Source organism: Chroicocephalus ridibundus, chromosome 2 (genome assembly GCF_963924245.1).
Source record: "Chroicocephalus ridibundus chromosome 2, bChrRid1.1, whole genome shotgun sequence".
Taxonomy (NCBI): domain Eukaryota; kingdom Metazoa; phylum Chordata; class Aves; order Charadriiformes; family Laridae; genus Chroicocephalus; species Chroicocephalus ridibundus.
In genome coordinates this window covers 72,435,258-72,458,505 of record NC_086285.1, presented here as the reverse complement: position 1 = coordinate 72,458,505, position 23,248 = coordinate 72,435,258, and the positions used below count along the sequence as shown (strand labels likewise).

General features: G+C 41.5%; 1 protein-coding gene across 2 annotated transcripts in view; it reads right to left on the bottom strand.

Moving 5' to 3' along the window:
* The window catches only part of JARID2 (jumonji and AT-rich interaction domain containing 2), a 658,143-nt gene that overhangs the window by 457,224 nt on the left and 177,671 nt on the right, over nucleotides 1–23,248 (bottom strand). For both annotated transcript variants that reach the window (XR_010069928.1, XM_063325853.1), the window contains exons 6-8: nucleotides 15,163–15,392; nucleotides 6,451–7,468; nucleotides 1,731–2,230 (exon numbers count right to left, since the gene is read on the bottom strand). Coding sequence is in view for 1 of the 2 variants with exons in the window: in XM_063325853.1 (XP_063181923.1) it covers nucleotides 1,731–2,230; nucleotides 6,451–7,468; nucleotides 15,163–15,392 (1,748 nt within the window). In the remaining variant the exon portion in view is untranslated. The remainder of the gene's footprint in view (nucleotides 1–1,730; nucleotides 2,231–6,450; nucleotides 7,469–15,162; nucleotides 15,393–23,248) is intronic.

Genomic DNA, 23,248 nt, shown 5'->3' with positions numbered 1-23,248 from the left:
TGTGCCCCTTTCTGCACTCAGCCTGACCAGGCATCCCGCAGGGCACTCCACAGCAGGCATCTCTCCAGAAACCCACTGCAGATTTGCTTCCCCCTTTTTGATCCCGGGTCCATCACCCGTGACAGCAGTCCCCGGTCTCTGCACCACAGATGAGCCTGGGGTGGGATGGGATTCAAACGGGCAAGCCCCAGTGTCCGGGAAGCTGCTGGCACCACGGCAGACAACCCGAGGCCTTGCCTGAGCGGCTCCGTGTGCTGCAGCTGCTTTGGCGAGTGGGAAGAGCGCTGGCCCGCAGGCTCAGCGATGCTGATCTCTAACAGCTTCTGCGCTCAGAACAAAAATATTTCTATCAGGTATCGCTGGACTCATACAGGGTCTGATGCTGTCAGTACTGCCAGTGCTTTGGGGGCAGCAGCAGCAATTTGGGAGCTCTCAGCCTTTTGGGGTAAAAGTCTGGGGCTCAGCAGACTCAGGCTGGCTATACCAGCTGCGCTTTGCTTACTTGCCCATTTTCATTTTCTCAGTCTGATTGGGATACTTGTCAAAAATCCCAGTCTTGGCTTTTTGAGTTACTTTGTATCTTCTAAACTTTAATTTGGGATTTGCACTGGAGAAGAAGTTGGAGGCATTTCCCCACTAAGTTTAAGATTGTTCAGACAGCGGTCAGGGTAAATTGTATCAAATTTTTCCTTTAACATCATTAAGCACAGGATATTAAGCACAGAAATGCCACTTTGCTATTCACAAATGCTGCTGTCATTAGATAAGCTCCTCTCCAACAGCAGCACGGCAAAGAGATTGCTTTTCAAAGGTGGGATTGAGGCTGGAGTCCCCGAATAAAAGAATTTTTGGGCTGACAAATCATAACAGGCTGCAAAAGAAACCTAGAGCAAGCTTTTAAAGCTCGTCATGAGCTCATGCAGTCCCTAAATAGCTTAACAATAAGCCACTTTAGGCAATCTGGCTTCATTTACTGGTGATGGAAGTGAGATTGGAAGGGGAAGAACAGCGTATTCCTTTACTGGGCACAGACACTCAATGATATATTTCTCTCGAAGCACGGTTACACAATTCAGCGCAACTCAAAACTGCAACTGTGAGTTGCAGTGCCAAGTCCTGCTCCAGAGTAGGAGACTGCCAAATAAAATACAGTGAAAGAGTCAGCATTCCTTTGTAAATGGATGTACTTAATATGTGAAGGACTAAGCATCCATGTGACTGTCCGTGCTGAGCAAAATCTGGCACCGTGGATGAAAATATTGTTTGCGTTTCAATTTGCCCTTTCCAAATGTAGTAGTATTTCTAGTGATGTTAGTTTTGATGGGGAGCACTACTTTGCTCAACAGGAAACTTGCAAGAAGCAGGAATGAGAAAGCAGAACATCACTTTAAATGTCACTAGAAAATGAAAACAAAAGCTGTGTCTGCAAGGATAATTGGACAGAGCGATTCAGGGAACCTCTCACAAAGAAACAAAGGGGGGGAGAGCCCAGTGCATCTCGTTAGGACAATAACACCTTCCAGCTTTTCCAGACATCCCACAAGAACCAGGCAGATGAGGATAAAGCCACCAGACCGACCAGCTGCGATAGCTGCTGGCTGCACTGCTACCTTGGGGGTGGCACTGCAGCCCATCGGCTCCCCCACACGGCTGGGTTTGCACCCGGATGCCACCCAGACAACAGCATAATCAGATCTGCAAAACAAAATCAGCAGAGCCTGCCTCGTTACCTTGTATATACACTTGTGTAAGTCGCTAAGAACTCCCTCCTCCTCCTCCTCATCCTCTTTCGTGGTCTCCTTTTCCTGAGCGAAGAGCCGCCGCCTGCCCGTCTTCAGTGGGACGTCGACTTCTTTTAACTTGTTGCGGAAGCCATTTTTGTGAACCACGCCGTTGATGAGTCCATTTTTGGGCTCAAACCGGGGCAAGGAATGGAACTTGTAGGCATTCTCCGAATGTCCCTCCAAAGGTCCTTTCCTCTTCTCCAAGATTTCCTTTTCCAGCAAGACCTCCTTCTCCAGTTTCTTGTGCTCCTCGGGGGAGAGGGAGTCGTAGGAGAGCAAGTACTGGCAGTAGGCTTCTTGCAGCTTGGCCAGCCTGTCCTGTGCAGTTTTGGGGATGCGCAGCATGTCTGCCAGCTTGTTCCATTTCTTGAGGTCAGTCACTTGCTGCATCCCCCCCATCTCGTTGATCAACTGGACAAAACAGGCCAGGTCAAGCTCACAGCCTCCTGGGGTCCGCATGTGCCGGGCAGCAGAGGAGGGGAAAGGGAAACACAGGAGCAGGTTAGGAAAGCTGCGGCAGCTCGTGTCAAACACACTACCAGGCTGGGCACATGTGGGACGTAACACCCATACAGCTCTGGTCATCTGGGCACCAGAGCAGGATTGTCTCTATCTCGTATGCTTCCTGCTAAAGACAGGCATGCACCACTATGCTAGATTAAGTCATTCAGCAGATCGTATTTTGCCATTTGTAATAATAGCCTTCCCTATGGTTAAATTTGCTCACCTCCTCGAATTTCATTCCCTTTTCTTCTCAGAGCACCCCCAGCTATCTCCTGACATGCATCTTCCCCTGGTCATTATCCAGTGGTCAGGGAGATGAGAGTTGCCCAGCTCTTTCAAGGCCCACACACTCCCACCCTCCTCTGCCCGCCACCAGTCCCACGTCTGGTTTATACCAGGAAGAAGCAAAACAAGTTCCAAGATGGGTACTGGCAATCACAAAGACAAGTACCTGTCCTTTCTGGAGGTGAAACATTGATTATCTAATGTCTGCACAACACTTTGAATACAGCTACTATTTAAAAGGAGCACAGTAACATCATTAATTTCATTACAGGTAGAAAAATCCTTTAAAAAAAAAAAAAAACAGGGGAGTTGGGGGGTTGTTTGAGGTTGGTGCCTGCAACTGCATAAAAACATGCTGGACACATTATTCTTCCAGTTTGAGGCCATCCATATTTTATACTGTGTTATGTTTTTGTACATTTTAAGATGACTAGCCAAAAAATAAAAATGGAGGATTATACGAGCTGCAGCTTATAAGGCAGCCAAACGGATGAGGAACAATGAAAGAAACATCATAAATACACTCAAAGCACAGAAATAAATCATCAGGAGAAAGAGTGAAGAAATGGGCCAAAGACCACCTACAATTCAACAGGGCATTGCTGAAGGAAAAAAGAGAATTAATACAAAACTGTGTCAACATCGCTGCCGCCACATCGTCTCTCCTTCCCCTTTTTCTTTGAGAAAAGTAAAAAATCATTATGCCATAGCGGTTTCAGAGCACTTACAAATGCTATTATACAAAAGAGAAGTGCAAGAAGTAGCGTTATGGTAAATGTTTACTGTCAGATGCACAGCTACAGCATCTTAAGGGCTAGTCATATCATGGTGCTTGCTAGAACAAGCAGTAATCCTTTCTCCAAACCACCCTGTGCTGCATCTCATACGCTTCATAGCTTATCCTTAATTTTCCTTCCTCCCTCCGCTTTCCCCTCTTCCACCACTTGCAGCAATCCAGTGTGGAGGGAGGCTCAGCAGCATAAACCTGCGTGCAACATTTTGGGATGACAACGGTTACGACCGAGGCAGAGTGGCGCCAGAGGCTGCTCACTGATGCTGCCTGCACAGCACTGGGCCAAGGCATGATAAGAGGGGAAAGATTCTTGGCTGTGGCCAAAAAAAAGAGTAAGGCTTTGAGGAGTATATGACAAGGACGGAGGCAGGGCCATGGGGCAGCAGATTTATCCAATTTAGTAATTTGAGGGGTTGTCAAAATGGCTAAGTCTTGAAGCTGAGAAAAGGCCAACACCACGGGAATAAAAAAAAAAACAAGCAAAAACAAAATTTCAAAGGTTTTAGTTCTTTCCTCTTTAGTCTTGCCTATAAAAATAACTTTCAAGCTGGCCTTTATTACAGGCTCTTGTTTTTTTGGTCCAGTGTTTTATATGCACAGTTCACAAAATAAGCTGAAGGCATAATTTAAGATGGCTTTCCATCCCAATAGACTCAGCGACCTACATAAAGTTGAGTAACATACTACTAACTTCGAAAAAAAGCGTGGTCCAGGTTTAACATTATATCTGTTCTCCAGTGGGACAAATAGCGCACACCTAGCTTAAGGTCCTAGTTTCAACACTGTTTATGAGCTATTTAAGAAATGTGATTTTCTCCTGCATCATGGAATGATCCCTCATAATCACTCTGCAATATCAGAGCTTGAGTAGCTGAGTAGCACATCATTCAACCGGAGCCTCGCGTATCTGGCAGATCCTCCATAGGGCCAGCTACAGCTAAGGTTTACAAAATGGTCTCAATTATAATTCCATTTCACACAGTCATAACTTTTGGGAAGCATTTATATCTCAGGCTGATGACTTCCAGGATTGACCTAAACATGTTGCTACACTTTTCCTCGAAAGGCTAAAGGAAAAGGAAAAAAAAAAAAAAAAAAAAAAAAAAAAGAAAGTAAGTTTTAACTCCATTAAGCAAAATGGCTTAAATAGGAGATGTAGCACATGTTAAGCAGAAATAGCGTCTTTTTTTTTTTTTCATTGTCTTAATTTCACTAAATGAGGAATATTTTTAAAATGCCTAGTGAGCAAGCTTGTTTAAAAAACGAAAATATTAAGTCTTCAGGTATGATTTAATACCAAATGCTGGCACTACACAAATCACTGGCAAAAATCCCACTTACTTCAATGGAAATGTGATTTGGCCCTGAAAGGAGGGGTATGTATGCATGTCTACTCAAATAAGTGTGCATTTATCACCAGAGGTTATTTTACATCTTTCCTGCTGGAACCAACAGATTTCTCATCTTCATACACTGATGATCTCCAGCTTCTTTTCTCCATTTTGTTTTTAATTTTAAAAACAAGATAGGTAAGAAATTAACTGCAGCAAGGATATGTAGGATGCAAATTTTATAAGAGCCCACTGTTTGCTCCGCTGATATGGCACCCAGCAGAATAGAAACCTTGCCTATTAATTAGGCTCTTAGGTGCTTAAATAATACAAATAATTAACAGTAATGCCATCCTAATGCCGAGTTAAGGTATTTCATTAAAAAGTTAACATTGTTCCGCGAGCGTTAATCGAGCTGTCTTGCACATTTTCTTCTCTCTCTTGCCAATGTAAATTTAATTCATTATTCCTCTCTATTAGCATACAACCATTGCATACATTAGGCATACAAAATGTTCACTTATTGCTGCTTGAGTGATTTTAATTTTCAGATTTCCTTGAACGTTTTTGCATGGCTACTGCAACACAGTGCTAGCCCTCATTCCTTCTCCTTAAATTCTGTCATTTTTCTGTTGTGCCCATTTTCTGTTGTTCGCCATAAACCCTGCAATCTCTTTGTGTGCTTTTATGCATTTTCACTCACTTACCATATGTGATATAAAATAAAGTTAGGAAACGACGGGGGGGTGGGGGCATGCGTCAGTGTTGCGAACAACTTAAAGAGAAAAGTGTTTCCTTTAATCCAACTAGCGCTAGCGCTGATAGCTGCCTCTGATCGGATAATGCCTCAAAGGCAAAACTCTAGCCTCAAGTTGCAACACTAGGTCCTGGGAGCCTTGACTCAAAACACTTCAAAAATAAAGGGGAGGGCTAACAAAAATTAAAAACGCAAGTTTGTTATTATGCATGGCTGCAAATGCAGTAGAGATGAAGGTGGCTCATTCAATAGTTCATTTGTATGCTGCTGTTGTCATGTTTTTACAAACTATTGTCACGTGTCATATTTGACAGCAGACCATAAACCAAGAATTCTGTTAAATAAGTGATTCTCACTCAGGCATTAGCCCTGGCAGACACCTGCTGGGAGAAATAATGAAACCTCCATTTTGCAATCAACCACATTTTACTGCCTATTCTTGACACTTAATGGTTGTTAAATGTCAGCAGGTCACTGCAAATTTGTGATTTTAAGTGTCTGAGTACCCAAACAGAAGTCAGTTCCGAGATATTTTCTTTCCCCCTTGGTTAAATGCTTTTAAAGGAAGAGGAAAAAACAAATGATATTGTATTCAAGTTTGGCAGCATTGCAACCTGTTTGGAAAATATCTTTGGAAAGGTCCAAAAAATATTCTGAGGCAACACTTAAACTGCGGCTATCAATATCTGCAGTTGTACCACCTCAAAAATAAACAGCAGGGAAACGAGAAGATTCTGAAATCTGGAGAACAGCATTTTTTTTCCCCTGGGTGAAATAAAGAGTTAGCAGGAGGGAGGTGGCGATATAAAGTCCCCCGGGAAAGCTCTCCGACAATCTACCTGCATCGTGCCTGACCGATGGATAGAGAGAGAGATCCAGTGCTCTGCAGTGTTAATTGAACAGGGGTTCGGTTAAGCATAAAGGCAAACTGAGCATAAAGTTGCATACGGACGCTAACAAGCAGCGGCAAAAGGCCAAGGAAACCACAGCCCTTACCTATGAGTGGGAGTTCGTCCATGGTAATGCCCTGAGATTTGAGGTGCTTCTTGATACAGGCCAGCCGCTGCACGTTGGGTCCCCAGCGCCTGCCTAGCTTGTGTATGTGCTGAATCTGTGTCACAAACCGCATTTCATCATTTAGCTTGCACTCAGGTCTCCAGTCTGGAGGAGGAATCACCCTGCACATCCCATACTTCTCTACCTGAGCTCGGACTGACTCAATGTATATCAGTGGGTCATGGAATTCCTTGGTGGAGGGCTTAAGGATGGGAATCTCCCCCAGCATCCCCCACCCAGACTTACTACTGCCCTTTTCGTGCTTTCCCATTGAGTCTTGTGGCTTGTGCAAGGACTCCGCTTGAGAGGTAGAACGATTTTCACAGGAGGCATTTTCAGTTTTGCCATGTGCTTGTTTCCCTGGCGTACTCTTTCCAGCAGTGGCTCTTTTCGGCCTATTTCTTTCCAAACTCTTCTCTGGCACTTCCTTTTTAAGGTGTCCATTCAGCAAAGGCTTTTCTACGGCTGCCTTTTTGCTGACAGCTTCTGCCAAGTTGACGGCCCCTTTCATTCTCTTGGTGGGCGACTGTATTTTGTCTATGTGATTCATCTCTTCCAGCCTCCTCTTCGAATTGCGCAGACCCTCCCTTAACTGTCTCCCCACCTCCTTAGTGCATGTCTTTTGGTTCAACTTGCCATTGACTTTTACACCATTAACAGCGGTATTGTTAGACTTGGATGCTCCAAGGGATAGCACCTGTTTGCGGGTTTTTGCATTGCTACTTTCTATTTTCCCTGAGATTGTGTGGTTGACAGGTGAACTGGGTTTGTGGTGATTTAGTTTGGTTTCCTTGACCAGTTCTTTCTTGGCTTTGGTGTATGTGACAGTTCCCTTTGTCACTGTTGCAGTGTACTTCACAGTTTTGGACGGTGAAGGTCTGACTTCTCTCATCTTTTTGGCACTGGCTGCATTTGCACTCGGAGATGACATTCGAGTGATCCCGTTGACTTTAGAAATCTGCAATGCCAGGAGTGTTGCAGGGGGAGCGGAAGGAAGGAAACAGAAAACAGAAAAGTAAATTAGTAATGTTACCAGTCAGCCACAGCGTCCCAGTCGCTGGACAACCATATTCTGCAGTCCTGACTCCTGGCCCCTTCGTACAATCTTCGTATAAAGGTTTTCACCCAGGCAAGACGAGGGACTGGGCATTTATAATAAACAAATAAAATAGAAATATTATTTTTAAAAATGAACCAAAAAGCCCCCAGAAAGACCATATTGCTTTCAGAGGGTATGAAGCCTCTAGCATTAAGAAGGGTGAGGTCCCTTGCTTGCACTGCGCCCTTTCCTTGTCTACCAGAAAGCCTGTTATGGTATCACAAAACACAGCTAGTCTGATTTACAAACTAATACTTTCATTATCTCCTTTTCTGGCCCTCTGACACTATCTCTCTCCCACCCATCTTCCCTTAAGTGCACACACAGTTTACTACTTAGCAGGCAAACTAGCCAGCGTATACTACCTACTCTAACTGGAATGGGCACATTTTGCAAAAAAACACACACAGAGATTCAAACCAACATCCTGTCTGTACATACATACATATAAAAAAGAGATATTGAACACATTATGCACCCAACAGATCAGGACAGCCATGAAGGATCTACTCTGTCATACATACTAAATCTTGGGAGGCGTCTTGTTGCTGAAGTCATTAATTTGAAATAAAAATGTATACAGTAGTTCAATGCATTTTTTTAAAGTTTGATATCTGGGCAGTTTTGCTGACACACATTTTATTACATCATATTCATCACTAATGTGTCATTGCAACCTAGAATTGCTGGACTCCACTGCCTTCTGTTAGACACTTAAAACCAGCTATGAAACTAAAATTTATACTTTAACTATAAGACAGGTTAAGCACCAAAAGCAACCCGAAGGGAACTGGGATGGCTCAACACTGCCAAAGCTAAGCTCCAGTACTAAGAAAATTCAGTGCAAGTTTATACCTCAAACAAATTTTAGAATTTAAACAAGATCAAACATTGGTTTCTCACCTCCTTAAACTACTGTGAGTGCAGAAAAACACATCCAAAAAACAGGAACACTGATAAAAGTGCTCAAAGCGAAAGCATACAGTACAATCACCCCTCATCAGTGCTCGGGTGAATAACACCAGTCCTCCAAAGTTATAATACTTCCCCGTGGGTTTTCAAAATACTTGCCAAATTAGTAAGCATGGCAGCTTCTCTCAAATAAATGAAGAATTGTAGTCACTTTAAAGCAGGGATAAAATGTTACAAAATAGGGATCAAATAGAGACTGAAAAGATCACGTTATAGTATTGCATTAAGTGACTTGCAGAAGAGGAACTGGAACCTGGGGATTCTGCATACACACAGACGCGTGTGTGTACACATGCATCTACTGCGTGCATTTTCTCCCCTGTGCTCCAGAAGCTGGAGCAGGAGCAGTGCCCTTTAAAACCCACCCATATTCTTTTCCTTCCTGTGCTTCCAAGGCAGAAACACTTAAGGAAAATCCAGTTAACTGGTAACACAAATTTTTACCTTGAGCTTTCCAAAGACGTACGAGGTATCATCTAGAAAGCAAACACTTGCTACCAGAGTTGCATTTACCCATTTCCCTTGAAATTTAAGTAGTACTCTACATTTGAAATGGAGGCCTGCGTTTGACTTTCGAAGAGCTGTTTCATGCCACAGAACAGACTGCTGAGACATTGCCTCCTGCCTGCCGCAGTCAGACCAAGCGTTGAACATCTCTGGCTTTGTAAATAGCCAGGAACACCAATTACAGATTTCACCTAGGCTAATAGAGACGAACTGACTGAGAACTGGAAGGGGAAGGTAATCTGGGTGACAGTGATCATGAAATGAGTTTTCAATTCTAAGATGTGACAATAGTAAAAAAAAGACAACAGACTTTAAAAAAAAATAAAAATAAAAAAAACCAACCAACACCTGCAAAAAAAAAAAAAAAAAAAGGCAAACCAAAGCAATTCTCACTCAGAGGAGAGGCACAAAGCACAGGCCATGATGCCTGATCACAAAGTTCTCTAATGACTGGAAAATTAGAAGAGAATCACATTAAAAAGTTGAAACACAAGTATATGACTAAGGGCAGCTATATAGGAACAGCAAAAGCATGCATGGGTAGAAGGGGTAAAATCAGAAAGGCCAAGGAGCTAAAAAAACTTCAGTTAGCAAGGGGCATAAAATGAAGCAGAAAAAAATTTATGACTGCCTTAAAAATACAAAGATGATGAAGAACAGCAGAGATCAACCACCACACAAAGATGGAAAACAAATGCAACAGTTTGGCTAAAGTGTTTGTGCTTCATTTGCATTAACCTTCACCAAAAGTACCACTGACTGAATACTTACCGACACATAACATAGGCAATTTCAGCAAAAGAGCTAGGAAGGCAACCCCAGCAAGCTAAAGTGTACCTAGATGACTTAGGGCATGGCTCTTGGAGAGAAGCAGAAGGCAGGCAGAGTCTACCTAACTTCAAACCCTAAAATCATTCTGGAACAAATCGTCAAACAGTTAATTTGTAAACACACAAACGATAAATAAAATAATGTTAAAATAAAAAAACTAATTAAACACGCAACACACACACACACCCCCCCAAAAAAAAACCAACCCACCCATAGTTTTGCCGAAATAGCACATCAAGCTAAGTTAATCACTTTCTGACAGACACCTGGCTGATTAGGCAAAGAAGCACCTCCACTTTAGTAGGGCTCCAGTCACTGTCCCACGTGAAGTTCTATCAAACAAGCTCCTGAGACACATCCTAGATGTAATTACTCCAAAGTGGCTTCACAAAGGATTAAGGAAAGTCATCCTCAAGAAGTTATCATTGTCTAGTTCACTGCCATCCTGAGAGGGCATTTCAGGTGACTTTCTGAAGGGACTTGTCTTGGCCTTGGTTCTACCAAGTACTACTACATCAGTAACTTGGATTATCGTAAAATTCGCCAGTGACACACGCCTGGAAGGGGCTCTGGAGACAAGGTAAAAATCAAAGGTAACATTGAAGAACTTACTTCAGAACATTTCTACAATAAGAGGGAGTGCTATTTTTAGGAAGGACAAATCAAATACGTGCAGGGGAGGAATAACATTTGGGGACCACTTTGAGCTGCAAAACGCAACAGTGGACAAAGCACACAGATCTCTTTCTGAGACCTTCTACTAAGAACGCCAAAACCAATGGATGGTAGCACAAGTTTTCCTATGCAGGGCTGGATGCAGCATCGGGCCCATGCTGTGAGAAAAATTTAAACAGTAGAGCAAGTCTAAAAGAGCACAAAGTGCTTGGATATTTGGAAAATATGATCTTTACCAAAAAGCCAAGGGAGCTGGGCGTATTTAGTCTGAAAGAGGTGACTATGGGACAACTCTGTAACAGTCTTCTGATGCATAAGGAGCTCCTCTAAAAAAAAGACAATAAATGCTCTCTCCACATTCACTGTGAAAAGTGAGGGGAAAAAACCTTTAATTGTCTGCAAAGATGATCTGAGGCACATCTAGGAAAACTTTCTAATGAGTAGAAAAGGAAAATGCCGGAAGAAGCTGTCAACGGGATGTTGTGGAGTCTCCTCTATGGGAGGTTTTCCAGAAGGTTTCAAGGAGGCCATAGCTATACTAATGTGCTGTCAGGTACAGTCAAGAAAACCCCTCAGAATCAACAGTCAGCCTGTATGAAGGTACCTTGTCACTCCAGTCTTCCTATGAATTTTTTTTTTTTAAGAAGTTGTGACAAGAGATCTGAAGGACTATCTGGGGCACTCCTTCAGCAAGAAGTGGCAACATAGGGCCTGAGAACAAAACACAGTCATGGAGAAAGTGCTCATGGAGAAAGGCAGGATCCTCACTGCTCCTCCTCTTCAAAGGAAAACATGCTATCAGCACCATTAGCTTTAGGCCAGAATTAAAACTGCCAAGATACAAACCTCTGGAAAACTGAATTAATTAAGAAAGCAGCAACTTATCACAACTGGTTAGAGTTGTTAGAATACCTCCACACAATGAAAGCTTAGATCTCTCAGGGCTAAATCTTGAACCCAACAGGTACATAAGCTTCTGCTATCTAACATCCAATCCTAGATTACCAAGCACGCTACTTTGAGTTTTTATTCAAACTTAGTGACATTATTCCAATGATGAACAGAACCAGAAGTAGAGAACACTTGGCTTTGAGAATATTATGAGGAATTCACTTCTTTCTGGCTGCTAACTAAGGAGACCCCACAAGAAAGAAACACTGCTGGAAACTTCCTCAGGATCATCATCTTTCTAGAGCAGACAAAACACGACAGTTTTCAAATACCTCTCCCTCTTCCCTCCCCAAATGCCCACAGGAATCTTGAATGATTTCAGAGCGGATAGCATAATGTTTAAGATACAGCAATACTATATAGACCAGAACAGACCACGCTTCAAATGGCAATAGGCTGCAACAAACGTCTTCCAGCTGGAAACAAGTGGAACAAACAACGTGGTCATGACCCACCAAAGCAACAGGGGGATTCAGGATTTCACATTGACAAATGTGAAATTCTGGCTGGTCACTCATCACCTACACGTTCCTGGTCTGTACTTGTCTCTGAGGACCCATCAGATGATTGGAACCAAAAGAAACAAGAAATTGCAGTAGGCATTTTCTTACCTTTCTACTGTTGATATGTCTCCCCCCAAACCAAACATACACACACAGAGTCAGCCTAAAAAATTGGCCACACTGCCAGGTGCGCAGGTTCACCAAATGGGGGTCTATGCCACAGCTCCATCCCGAGGCAGTGCTTACACTGAGCACATAAGAAAGAAGTCAATTTAATTCAAATAGTAACAAAGTGATTGACATTAGCCTTACATGACTCAAAGTCTTGAGATAAAGGTGAAACTAGGGACATGAATCATCTTATCTTTGCTTTTCAGCTATCTTCTCAGTTTTGCTGACATATGTTTGTCTTCAGACACTCTTTTGTCCACTTTACCGAACACTTGCCTTGCAGTAAAAGACGGTTCAATAGATTTTAAATTTTGGTATCTTTTAAAAGGCAAATGGGACGAGCACATAGCCTTGCAGCAATGTGTTTGTTGGATTTGAACTGGTCTAAATACACACCTCTGCACAGCACCTAGGATCCATCCTCCAGACACAGACACACATACACACACACAAAATAAAGCCAACAAACAACTTGTTAGGTAACAACCACAGAAACAGCAGCAACATTAGCAACACCAACAACAGTATTGGTCCCAAACAAATTCAAGTTATGCCACTGGTCTCGAATTCATTCATAAAAATACTTCTGTGTTGATACGAGTTTTGCAGAGCTAAGTTACCATATCAGGCCAAGAGAGGGCTCCATTGAACTACATTTCCTTTGCCCACAACCCCTTTGAAGTAGGGGATTGGGGAAGATAGCAAGGGAGGAAGAAAGAGAGAGGGGGAACACGTGACAAGTGCAAGCGCACACCAGAAAAGAAAAGAAAAGAAAGAATGAGAGGAAAAAAGAAAATCTGGGGTAATTTCTAGTGTTCTGCCTTTATTTTCTATAAGACTGAAAAAACCAAAAACACACACATAAATAAACCATGTAAATGCACATGAACAAGGAGCAAAAACATACTGGAAGGCAGAAGAACGTGTGGCTGGCACCCTGGGAAAACAACTCTCCTTTCGGAAAATACTGAAAATGCCAAAAAAGACTCAGGACAAGGGCAGGAAATTTAGCAATGTCACTTAACTGCTAAGTCTATGGTTTTGCACAAAGCTAAGTTTTTCTGTCAGGCAAAATGGGTAATTCACCTTTAATTAGTTACAGCCACGTTTTCATTAAAATTGGTAAGAAAGTACTTATGTTACTGTGATTTGCGGAAGAAAATTTAAATGCCTAATCTTTTTCTTTTTTAAAAAATAATAAAAAATCATCATCTCAACTTACAGCCCCCTTGTTTTCTGAAGCTTGAGGACCACACTCTGCGAGGTGTCTATGTGGCACAACTGTTGGTTGTACTGTATTGCTTTAGAATTTCTCTCCATTTTGCATAGCAAGATTGGAAACATGTAACACTCTACGAAGAAAAACCCACTTGGATTGTGGACAAAATTCTCCTACACCTGTCTTTTCCCTTCTCAGAGCTTCCTTCACAAGTGACGGCAGTTGATTTTCACAAGAATTTTAACCAGTCATACTTTGATGATACAACTATAAAGCATTTCACGTAAGTGTTCCAGTGAGTTAAAATAATTGAGTACGAAGTGCATCTTTACACTTTGGAAAACTTGTTCAAAATTAAGAACTCATGGCAGAGCATGTCACAGCAAGGAGCACAGGATGCTGGTAGTCACAAAAAACAAAGCCAAAAGGATGCAAAAGGAGGCAGGCATTCAAGCTAAAGACTAGATAAGCAAAAATTGCCATGGGGGAATAAAGAATGGAAGTCTTAGAGGTACAGAGAAATATACTGTAGATAGCCTTCAGGATCTCACGTTTGATTTAGAAAGTAATACAAATCCAGGGGAGGCATTTCCGGAGAAGCTAAACACCACAGGGCATGGAAGATTTCCTCAGCAATAGGAACACTGTTTTTCTTTTTGCCATTTTTAATTTCCAAACCTATGACTGAGGTGTGCCTTTTAAGGCCCTACAAGATGGCAATTCCAGCTCCAGTGAAGTCCAGCCTACTTAGAAGAAAAACCTTTAGACGCCAGCAAATAAAGAGTGTCTCTAATTGGGCTGTTGAGAATTAACCACTGCAAAATAAAATAAAAAAAGGTAAGGCCTAAGTGCAGCAAGATTTCTTTCTGTACTGCATTGCCCTGGCGCAGGTACCTTTCTAACCCAGGCCCAGACTGAATAAGGACACTGACAAGGTATTTTGAAAGTCTTCTATAAAAAACTTATTTGACACTTGCTGTTTTAGGATACCTTTGATCCAATCATCAAAAACAGATGGAGACACATCCTGCCCAACCGCCAGTCACGAGCACCGAAAGATTGGTCCGCTAAACTTCCACACCCAAATACAAGTCAGGCTGAGAAAAACCTTGCTGAATTTTTTTGCTAGATTTCAACCAGGTAACATAAAAGTCTGAATTTCTCCCCATCTGGTACATCTACTGCAAAGGAGGCAATATCCTAGAGCACCTTCTTTATGTATCAGGGAAAACATTTTTCCCTAGATTCCGAGGTTTGTGTTGTCCGTATGCAATTCAAGACACTCGAGTGTAATGTCAGCTTCTCTACAACGCCAGCGAGCCTCTAAGATAACCCGAGCAGACCAGCTGTACTCAAAAGGAGTTCATTTTTCCACGTGCTGCCAGCCTTGGCACTGTCAGCAGGAGAGGCCAACAAGAGTGCCAGTCAGAAAGGTTTAATAAATAGTGATGTGAACTTTACTCTTTCATACGTATACACTGGATAATATCAAGACAGGGTTGTAAAGCATGCTTTATGATACTGATTTCCCACGTACGTATCACTTTTCTTTTTTCCTTCTTTCTCTCTTTCTCTCTCTTTCACTGAAAATTAACTCCCTGCTGTCCACAGAGCACGCTTTCAAGGATTGCCATGTTTGCTCTATGCCAGGCAGTGGAAAAGGGAGCTAGCACCCTAAAAGTCTGCATTTCCCCATGTGTCCACAGTAGAGTACAATTCATTACCTGTTTCCTTAAGTCCTGAGCCGATTTATGAAGAGTGTGGTGGTTGTTAGCGGTGAGCCCTTTCGTAGAGGAGCCAGTGTTTGTAGTAGGATGGTGATTAGCAGCAGCCTGGTCTTTTCGGCTCTCAGCCTTATGTTCGCCATTCCTCTCCTTCCCTGGTGTGGCCTCTTTGCTTTTGTGTTTCTGAGCAGGTTCTTTCTCCTTCGATGATTTGCTGGACCCATTGAAAACTGAGAAGAGAGAAAAATCAGACCATTAAGGAAAAAAAAGAAGAGGAGGAAAAAAAAAAATACAGGACCAATCTCTTCTTTCAAAACAACCCAACTTCCTCTACTGTCAGTGTTAGGATATTTAGTGTCGTCTTATATCTAAAGTAAAATCAATACAGAAATAGAAGCACTATTTTGCATATTTTTTTTATATGAACAGATTTACTAAAATATTTCCTTTGCTTGTTAACACACATTTATCTTCAATATCCAAATTAAAACATACAAGGTATCTTACTGTTTTGATTGACCTAAATTTAGACTTATCAGCTTGATTTTTATTTATGACAGATTTAATTAGCTTTTTGCTGTTGCAGAGATGGAATTCTAAACATAACCTAAACAGAAAAAAAAAGGAAAAAAATTTTTACATTAACGTAAAAGAAAGGAAACATTCCATGAAAAAGCACATTTTGTTTTCATCAATAGCCAAACTGCTGAACCAAACTGACAGCAGTTTGCCTATAGCAGACAAGCTGCAAAGAGAAAAAGGTACTTCTGCAAAGAAAGGAAAATACTAAAACCATTTTGGAACATGTCGCATAAAGTAATGCTGGGACCTATGCTGAGTGCCCTAGCCTTCTGCTAAAGTGAAGGAATAAGAAAGCACAGAACAGAAACCATATTTTTGGTACAATAAATATTATGCAAACGTATGCAAGTGCATCTCAGCAAGTTTTGTTCCTGTCCCTCAGCTGAATTTATTTAAGAATAGGCACTGCTCTTTTGTTGTCAGGGCACATGAAAAGCTGAGGCTAAAAAAAAAAACAAAACATGTCACATTTCTCTGTTTGTTTGTTAATAAAAAATGCGGTGAATTTATGTCAGTGCTGCCCCCTCTTCAGTGAAGCACTTGATAAAGGTCCGTGAGGCTTGTGATCCAACACCCGCAATGGCAAGCACTCTCCTGCCTTCTCATCTACTCTTGGTTTTTACCCCTGACTTTTTTTGCCATGGTTTAGGAAAGAACGTAAATAAGAAAATTCATAAATACTTAATAGCACAAGTATCTAAAAATCACATTTGTTACACACAACATGCACCATCTGTTAGGGAATATTAACTAAATGAATTAAGTTATTGTTGTCTTGTAACATGAAAGCCTTATTTTATCACTGAACATGATATACCTGCATTACATACCTTTTTATCTAAATTGTGAAGCTTAGCTGTCTCTACAGATGTCCTGTTGTATTACAGCAGTAGCAGCAGTAAGAGTAATAACCAACAATCCTTCTGGACAGAAGAGGGGCATCTAAGCTGCTTTTGAGTAGACACCTACCTCCAAACCTTCCCAACCAGCTATCTACCTTCCTACCACACCTCCAAAAGCTGAAACTTCATCCAGATACCGACAAATTTGTTATTCGGGCCACTTATCATATTCAGCCGGTCATAAGTGTTGAAGCAGATTATGTAGAAAAATAAAAAATTGCAATTGCTCTTCCTTCCCTATTCCATAAATTGAGTAAGAATGAGAGAAAAGCCATTGGCAGCGAAATCACTGCAAATTCCCCCGTGGCTCCGTCACTCCTGAGCTCAGGAGCAACTGGCGCTGCCCCAGCCAGCCGAGGATTTCTCAGTGATTTCAGTGAAAGTCGTGTAACCTCCGTGTCTCATTTCCAGTGATGGAACTGATAATAATTGCCAACCCCTCTCGGGGAGTTCATGACAATACATTTGTCCTCCTTTGTAAGGAGTTCTCACATCAGATGGAAAGCGCTACGGATGCACGAAGCACAACTATTTATTTTTAATAAGACATAGCACAAACAACCGATGGCAGCTTTGTTAATACGTATTTCATCACTGCAAGTGATATTTTCCTTTGGAGGGAACAAATGGTATATACCGATCTGCTCATACGGAAACGTTAAGTCAGAGAGATTAGTTTTCTTATTCAGTTGCCACTTTATAAACCGAAAATTACTAAAACAGAAAACACAGCCAAAAAGCCAAATTGTGCACTTTTATGGTTCACAAAAAAAACCCCAACCCAGCGAACATGAGAAAAGGTATATTTTATATGCAACAGCTCATTAATTTTAAGTGTCGTGGGAACCCTGCCAGTTTTACCCTCTGAGTAATTATCTTTTGTCTTAATTTGTAAGATTCTTGAAAGGGGAAGAGAGAAATGGGAGAGAAAAAAATGTTCAGTCTCACAGGAAAAGCTTAAAAAGCTTAAAGCCTGAAAACACAATAAAAAGGGAGAGACATACATGCAAAACAGTCCTAGTCAAGCTGTCTCTAGTCAAACAGTAGATGGTATCAGTTTCTATAAAAAGCAGTGTTTATTTCTTCCAACACCTAGAATATTGTTATATCCAGCTAGATAGGTATAAAAACCTTTCTGCAATAATAAGTTCTGCAAAATCCAAAAATATATTATGTGAACAAGTATCAAAACATTAACTTGACTAATTACAAAACACTATCACAAGCCAAGCATTTAAAGGGGGCAGGTGGGTGGGTGTGTGTCCCCCGGACTATGATTTTGCTTCCATCTGCGTAAAAATTTAGAAGTATTTAGGCTTAGAGAGTACAATACAAGCTTAAACTCTGGCACAAATAGCCAGTAAAACAGTTCAGTGAAAAGATGAAATCACCACGAAAGACCAAAAAGCCCCTCAAGAAATCTCGTAGAAGAATAACTGGTAATAAGGCTGAAACAACTACTTCTCAAAGGAAAGAAAACAATACTTCCCCCCAAAACTCCAAAACTCTCTATTAAATATTACTGAGACCAAATCTGATTTAGCAATAAAACAATTACCAAGTCTTTTGTGTCCTCTTATGCAACAAATCACGTTCTCCTATTGCCAGCTCCTCAATATTTATGTGACATTCAGAAAAGGTGCACCTTATGCTTTACTAAGCCCAAATGTAGACATGTCCCAGCTACAGTCTCCCATCCGAGAAAGAACTCCAACATGCACAATATCCAATATTCTGCTCCCTGTTATTTTTTTCCTCACGAAAGAGTATATTCAATAAAGGTTTCATCCTTGAAGCAATAATTTCATTAAAAACCAGAAAGTCAGGAAAAAACCCAACCCACGAGTGGTGAAACTCACATTATTAAACCAGAAATCTTTCATAATCTTGAATTATAATTATTTTATGCTACCTTAATCAGCTCTATATTTCCAGAACGGCTTTTAGTTAAAGGTAAGAGCACTACCAACAAATAGTTAAAAGTGCAAGTAAATTATTAGTGTTCAGACACTTCACATATCCTTTTATCCATATCTATCTGAATGCTCGTCCTCAAAATGCCACGTCCTCCAAAGCAATTATTATTATTATTAAGCTGAAACAATAAGAGTCCCAGAGCGAAATACTTGTGGGTCTTTTGGTTAGCAGTGATGATCAAATGCAAAGAAACCGAACCACTACATTCAAAACTCACAAGCACTGGGCGTTTTTAAACCACTGATATAATTTATGGCAGCAGAGAAAAACCTTATGGCAGGCATGATCCCTGCGGATGCATCACAGTGCTCTCTGCATTGGGGGAACTGGACCCCCGGCACCAATATTCACCCAGGATCCCATACAGGGACTTCGAGGTATCTCATTTGAAACTGTGATAAAGAATCCCTAGGCAAACCAATGCAAACTGTGCATGTACTAGGTGCAGCTATAATAATGGCTGAAAACAAATGTTTCATCAAGTAAAGCCATAGATGTGCTCAATTACTACAGAGCAACTAAACATTTACTACAGGAATTGACACTGAAGTGAGCTATAAATATTTATTGTGTTTTCAACAATTTTCTGAAGTATTCCTAGAAATGAATTTGCATGCAAGTACTTTATAGCATACATCCAGCCAGCCATTCAGAAGCCAATTTGTAATACGTACAATAATCAGGCTTTCACTGTGTAAGCAGCAGAATTACTGGACCAGGTTCAGCCAACAGCTGACTCCACAGGCTAAGCTTTCTCTCCCAAGCCCTCCTGGAGTTAATTCCTGCACCAGGTATGCTTTATACTTGAGATAACGGGGGGACTCAGTTGCAGAGAGCGCAGAGTACTGAGGTATGAACTCTTTTGCTTTTATAACAGTGTCTGGAAGATAAATACATGGACCATACATGTACGCATATGCCGCATGTTGCAGAGCTCGTGCCGCATAAAGCGAGTAATTGCACATTCATAAAACTATCCAAAACAAAGAGGGAAGATAAGAGTGAAAGGGAGAAGTTTTGTTTTTAGAAGGAGAAAAGGGAGCCTTGCCAATGTCGTGAACCCGAGCCAGATATTCCAATGCAAACCTCATGTTGTTACATAGATCATGTTTGGGAAGAGATGTAATATTAATCAACTTTCTGGCATTAAGTATCCGTTACTGTACAAAAACATTCTTGCTCTGGCTTCAATTCAGTTTTAAGTCACTGTGAAAACATTTATGTGGCTCTCAAACTGCCTTAAAGGACCCAGGCAATAATTCTTTTCCCCTCCCAGAGGAACTAAAACAATGATCTACTTCCATAAAACAGAGTATTTTAACACTGCCAATTGTTTTCCTGAAGTGTTGGGTATGTTCAGACTTCTATAAACCATTTCCAGAGATAGAAGCTGTCTTCTGAAGCCCCCCAACACGATCTACCAACTTGGGGTCAGTGGCAAACGCGTATTTCTGGAGAAAAGGACACCACAACACGGTATGAAAACATGTGGTACCACTGTTTCCACACTTCTCCAGCCCTCACCCAACACTATGCAATTTCTCAGTGGACAACTCTGCAACAAGATTTCAACAGCTAGAGAAGTCAAACAGGAGAACCGTGGCAGATAACACTGAATTTCTTTTTGACGCTATCAGTAGCACAGCTCAAAACCCTACACGTACAGGAATATACTGCGCCACTGGTACTGGTATGAGACACCGTGCCACCGTTTGCAAAAATTCAATACCAAGTGTCTCATCTTAGCACAAATTCATTACTCTCACCTAACCATTACGACACAAACAACATCGAAAGGGTCACTCGCTAAGCAGCAAGTCCATACAAGAAGTGTCTATCTGTTATCACGAGTCTCTCACTGGGATAACAATCCAATTTTTTTGAGCAACTTCCAGCTCCCCTATTCTTCTCCACAGGTCATACATCTAGCTACTGAAAATCCGCAAATCCCCACATGTGTTGTGTCTGATTTGCATATTTAAATATGTAAATTACCACAAAACGGGTAATTTTCATGTTACATATTTTTGCAGAAAAATTAAATGTGCAAAAATGTTTATTGCAACAATTACTGGTTCCATGGTATTTCAACAAAAGGCTGTAAATCATCAAAATAATTGCCTACCCATTAACTATTGTAGCACTCTGCCTGAAATGTTCTCATTCTGCTTTTTAGCTGGGTGCAAAAACTATTTTTCTTCTAGATGTTTACCTCTCTACAGGATTAATTTTACTAAAAAAAAAATGCATAAGCCTAAGACTGTCTTATGTACCCACCCCCAAACACCAAATTTAGTTAAAAACAAGACTAAATAAAGAATTGCAACCACAAATTAGAATTTTCTCACAATGCGTACAAACAGTAATGTATGCTAAAAATACGCCATTTAAGCCCAAGACATACAAACACTGCATTGAACTATATCCTGAAATAAGAAAAAAAGCCCAACTACCTAGAATTTTTTCCTGCCTCATCTTTGTTACTACACATGTAAGGAAATTACTCTGCCAAATTATCCACTGCAAACTGAGAGGTGAAACATTCGTTTGTATTTCTTGTAAGCGAGGAAGACAGCACTAAAACAGAGTATAGTATTTCTAGTGATGCCTGCTTACTACGCACTACTGCCAGATCTGTTTTGAAATTTGAGCCCCAAGAAAAAAGGCATCTATGCAATTTTCTGCCCTGCTCATTTCAGGCAAAAGGCATGCAGAGCAGTTTTTATCTGACCATGTCAACAAAACACAGCACAGACCAGTAACCATTTCTGACCCAGCAGGTTTGCTGACACACCAGAGCTGGTTTGCTCCAGCTAAGGAAACAAGACTTTCCTTCTTGAAGAAGTCTGGTTACAAATAATGATGGCTAACTCTGTTTTCCTACATTTAAATTGAACTTAATCGGCTATCTCAGGCGTCCGAAGACAAACATGACATTTCCACGTATGCTGGCCCAGGTGTGCTCTTCTCTCCGCCTTTGAACTGCTGTGCTGGTGTGAGGAATACCTAATCCTACAATCACCCTTCTTGAGGAAATTAGCCAACCATCTCAGAGGAACTGTAGCCTGCTGCGTGCACTTTCAAAGTTGTCTACGCAACCGCATCTCTGTACTCTGCTCCTCCTGAAGCCCTTTTCCAGTCCACAAGCCCTTTCAAGTAGGGTAACGCCTATCCCCTTTTGCTCTTGTGATGGGACCGATAAGCCAACAACTCCCCCGTTGCATCTTCCAGCTCCCTATCCCAGCCTGCCTAACAAAACACTTGGCACCTGCAAACATTTTCCTTCAGGAGCCTGCAGAGAAAACCTTCCGCTGTGCCACAGAATGAAATCAAAGTAGGATTTATTTAGTCATGAGGAATTCAAAGAATTAGTTTTAAAGGAACCGAGTCCTAAGCCTACCCTCTTACCTACAACTTGGAATTTCCTCCGAGCAGCAGGGAGATGTAATTTAGACTCAGTACCTCCCCGTCCCCCAGGGAAGCGGAGTACAGCTCGCTTGCGGAGAACCTGCTTTCCCTGCACGTCAGCCCACAGCAGCTGATGACTGACGCCCTCCTCCCTTTGCATAAGGTCAATTTTCTAATAGATCAATGTCTCTCCATCTCCTCCTCCATGTTGGCAAGACGCCCTGTCATCCAGGCTGCGGTTGAGAAGTTTCTCCCCACACCTGGCAACTACACTGAAGAAAAAACACATTGTTTAAGCCAATGCTCCTGCCTGGCTTCTACCACCAAATTCCTTGTGTTCAAAGCCGTGTAATAGCCGCAGATAGACTGATGGTCATTTGAGATGCGTACAAAATGCAAGCTGGAAAATAAGCATATCCATCTGAGCAGCACGCAGGCGTCCCGTGGCTGGGCGTTCTGGACCTAAACACCAAGAATTACGGGGTTTCTACACCCACCCTCAAAAGGGTCAGTAACAGGCCTGCAATTACAAGACAGCCATCCGAACCTCTGCTCTATCTGCTGCAATATGCAGCACCACATCATCCCTAATTTTCCATACGTTAATTTTGAAAATCACCAAAAACTTACTTAGAAGGTCTGAAGTTAAAAGGGAACTACGTGCTTTAAAAAGATGAAATCCATGACTGAAACAGCAAGAGGGATTTCTCTATTTCAACTAAATGTTCATATGGTTTCTTAGCTGGGAAAATATCCTTTTGCAGTCAGTAGCTATATGGAGACCAAGTGATTCAGTTGACTGGTTTCTGGCCTTTCACTGTTTTAACCCCGCTATAAATCCTAACTCAATTAAAATCATTCTGATTAGGACCAAAATTTCACATCAAGTTTTAGAAAGCTTCTAAAATCTCCCCCTCCTCTAAAGACACAGATAATTAAAGGCACAAACCTCTGCCAATTTTAGTGCTGAATTTGTCAGAAGAAATTATCAATGGTATTTTGCAGAAGAGGTAAGACTAGATGACCTCCTGGTGTCTTCTCTGACCTGAATTAATCTATGACACACTGTGAGATCACACCTTAATCCATTAGCAAGTAAGAACCACTCACCACTGTTTTACTCTACATTACAAGAAAACAGTTCTCTTGCAAATGACAACTGGAAGTCTTTAGACAGTATCTTCTCTTAGTGAGAACTGTTCATTGTTAAGTTAAAG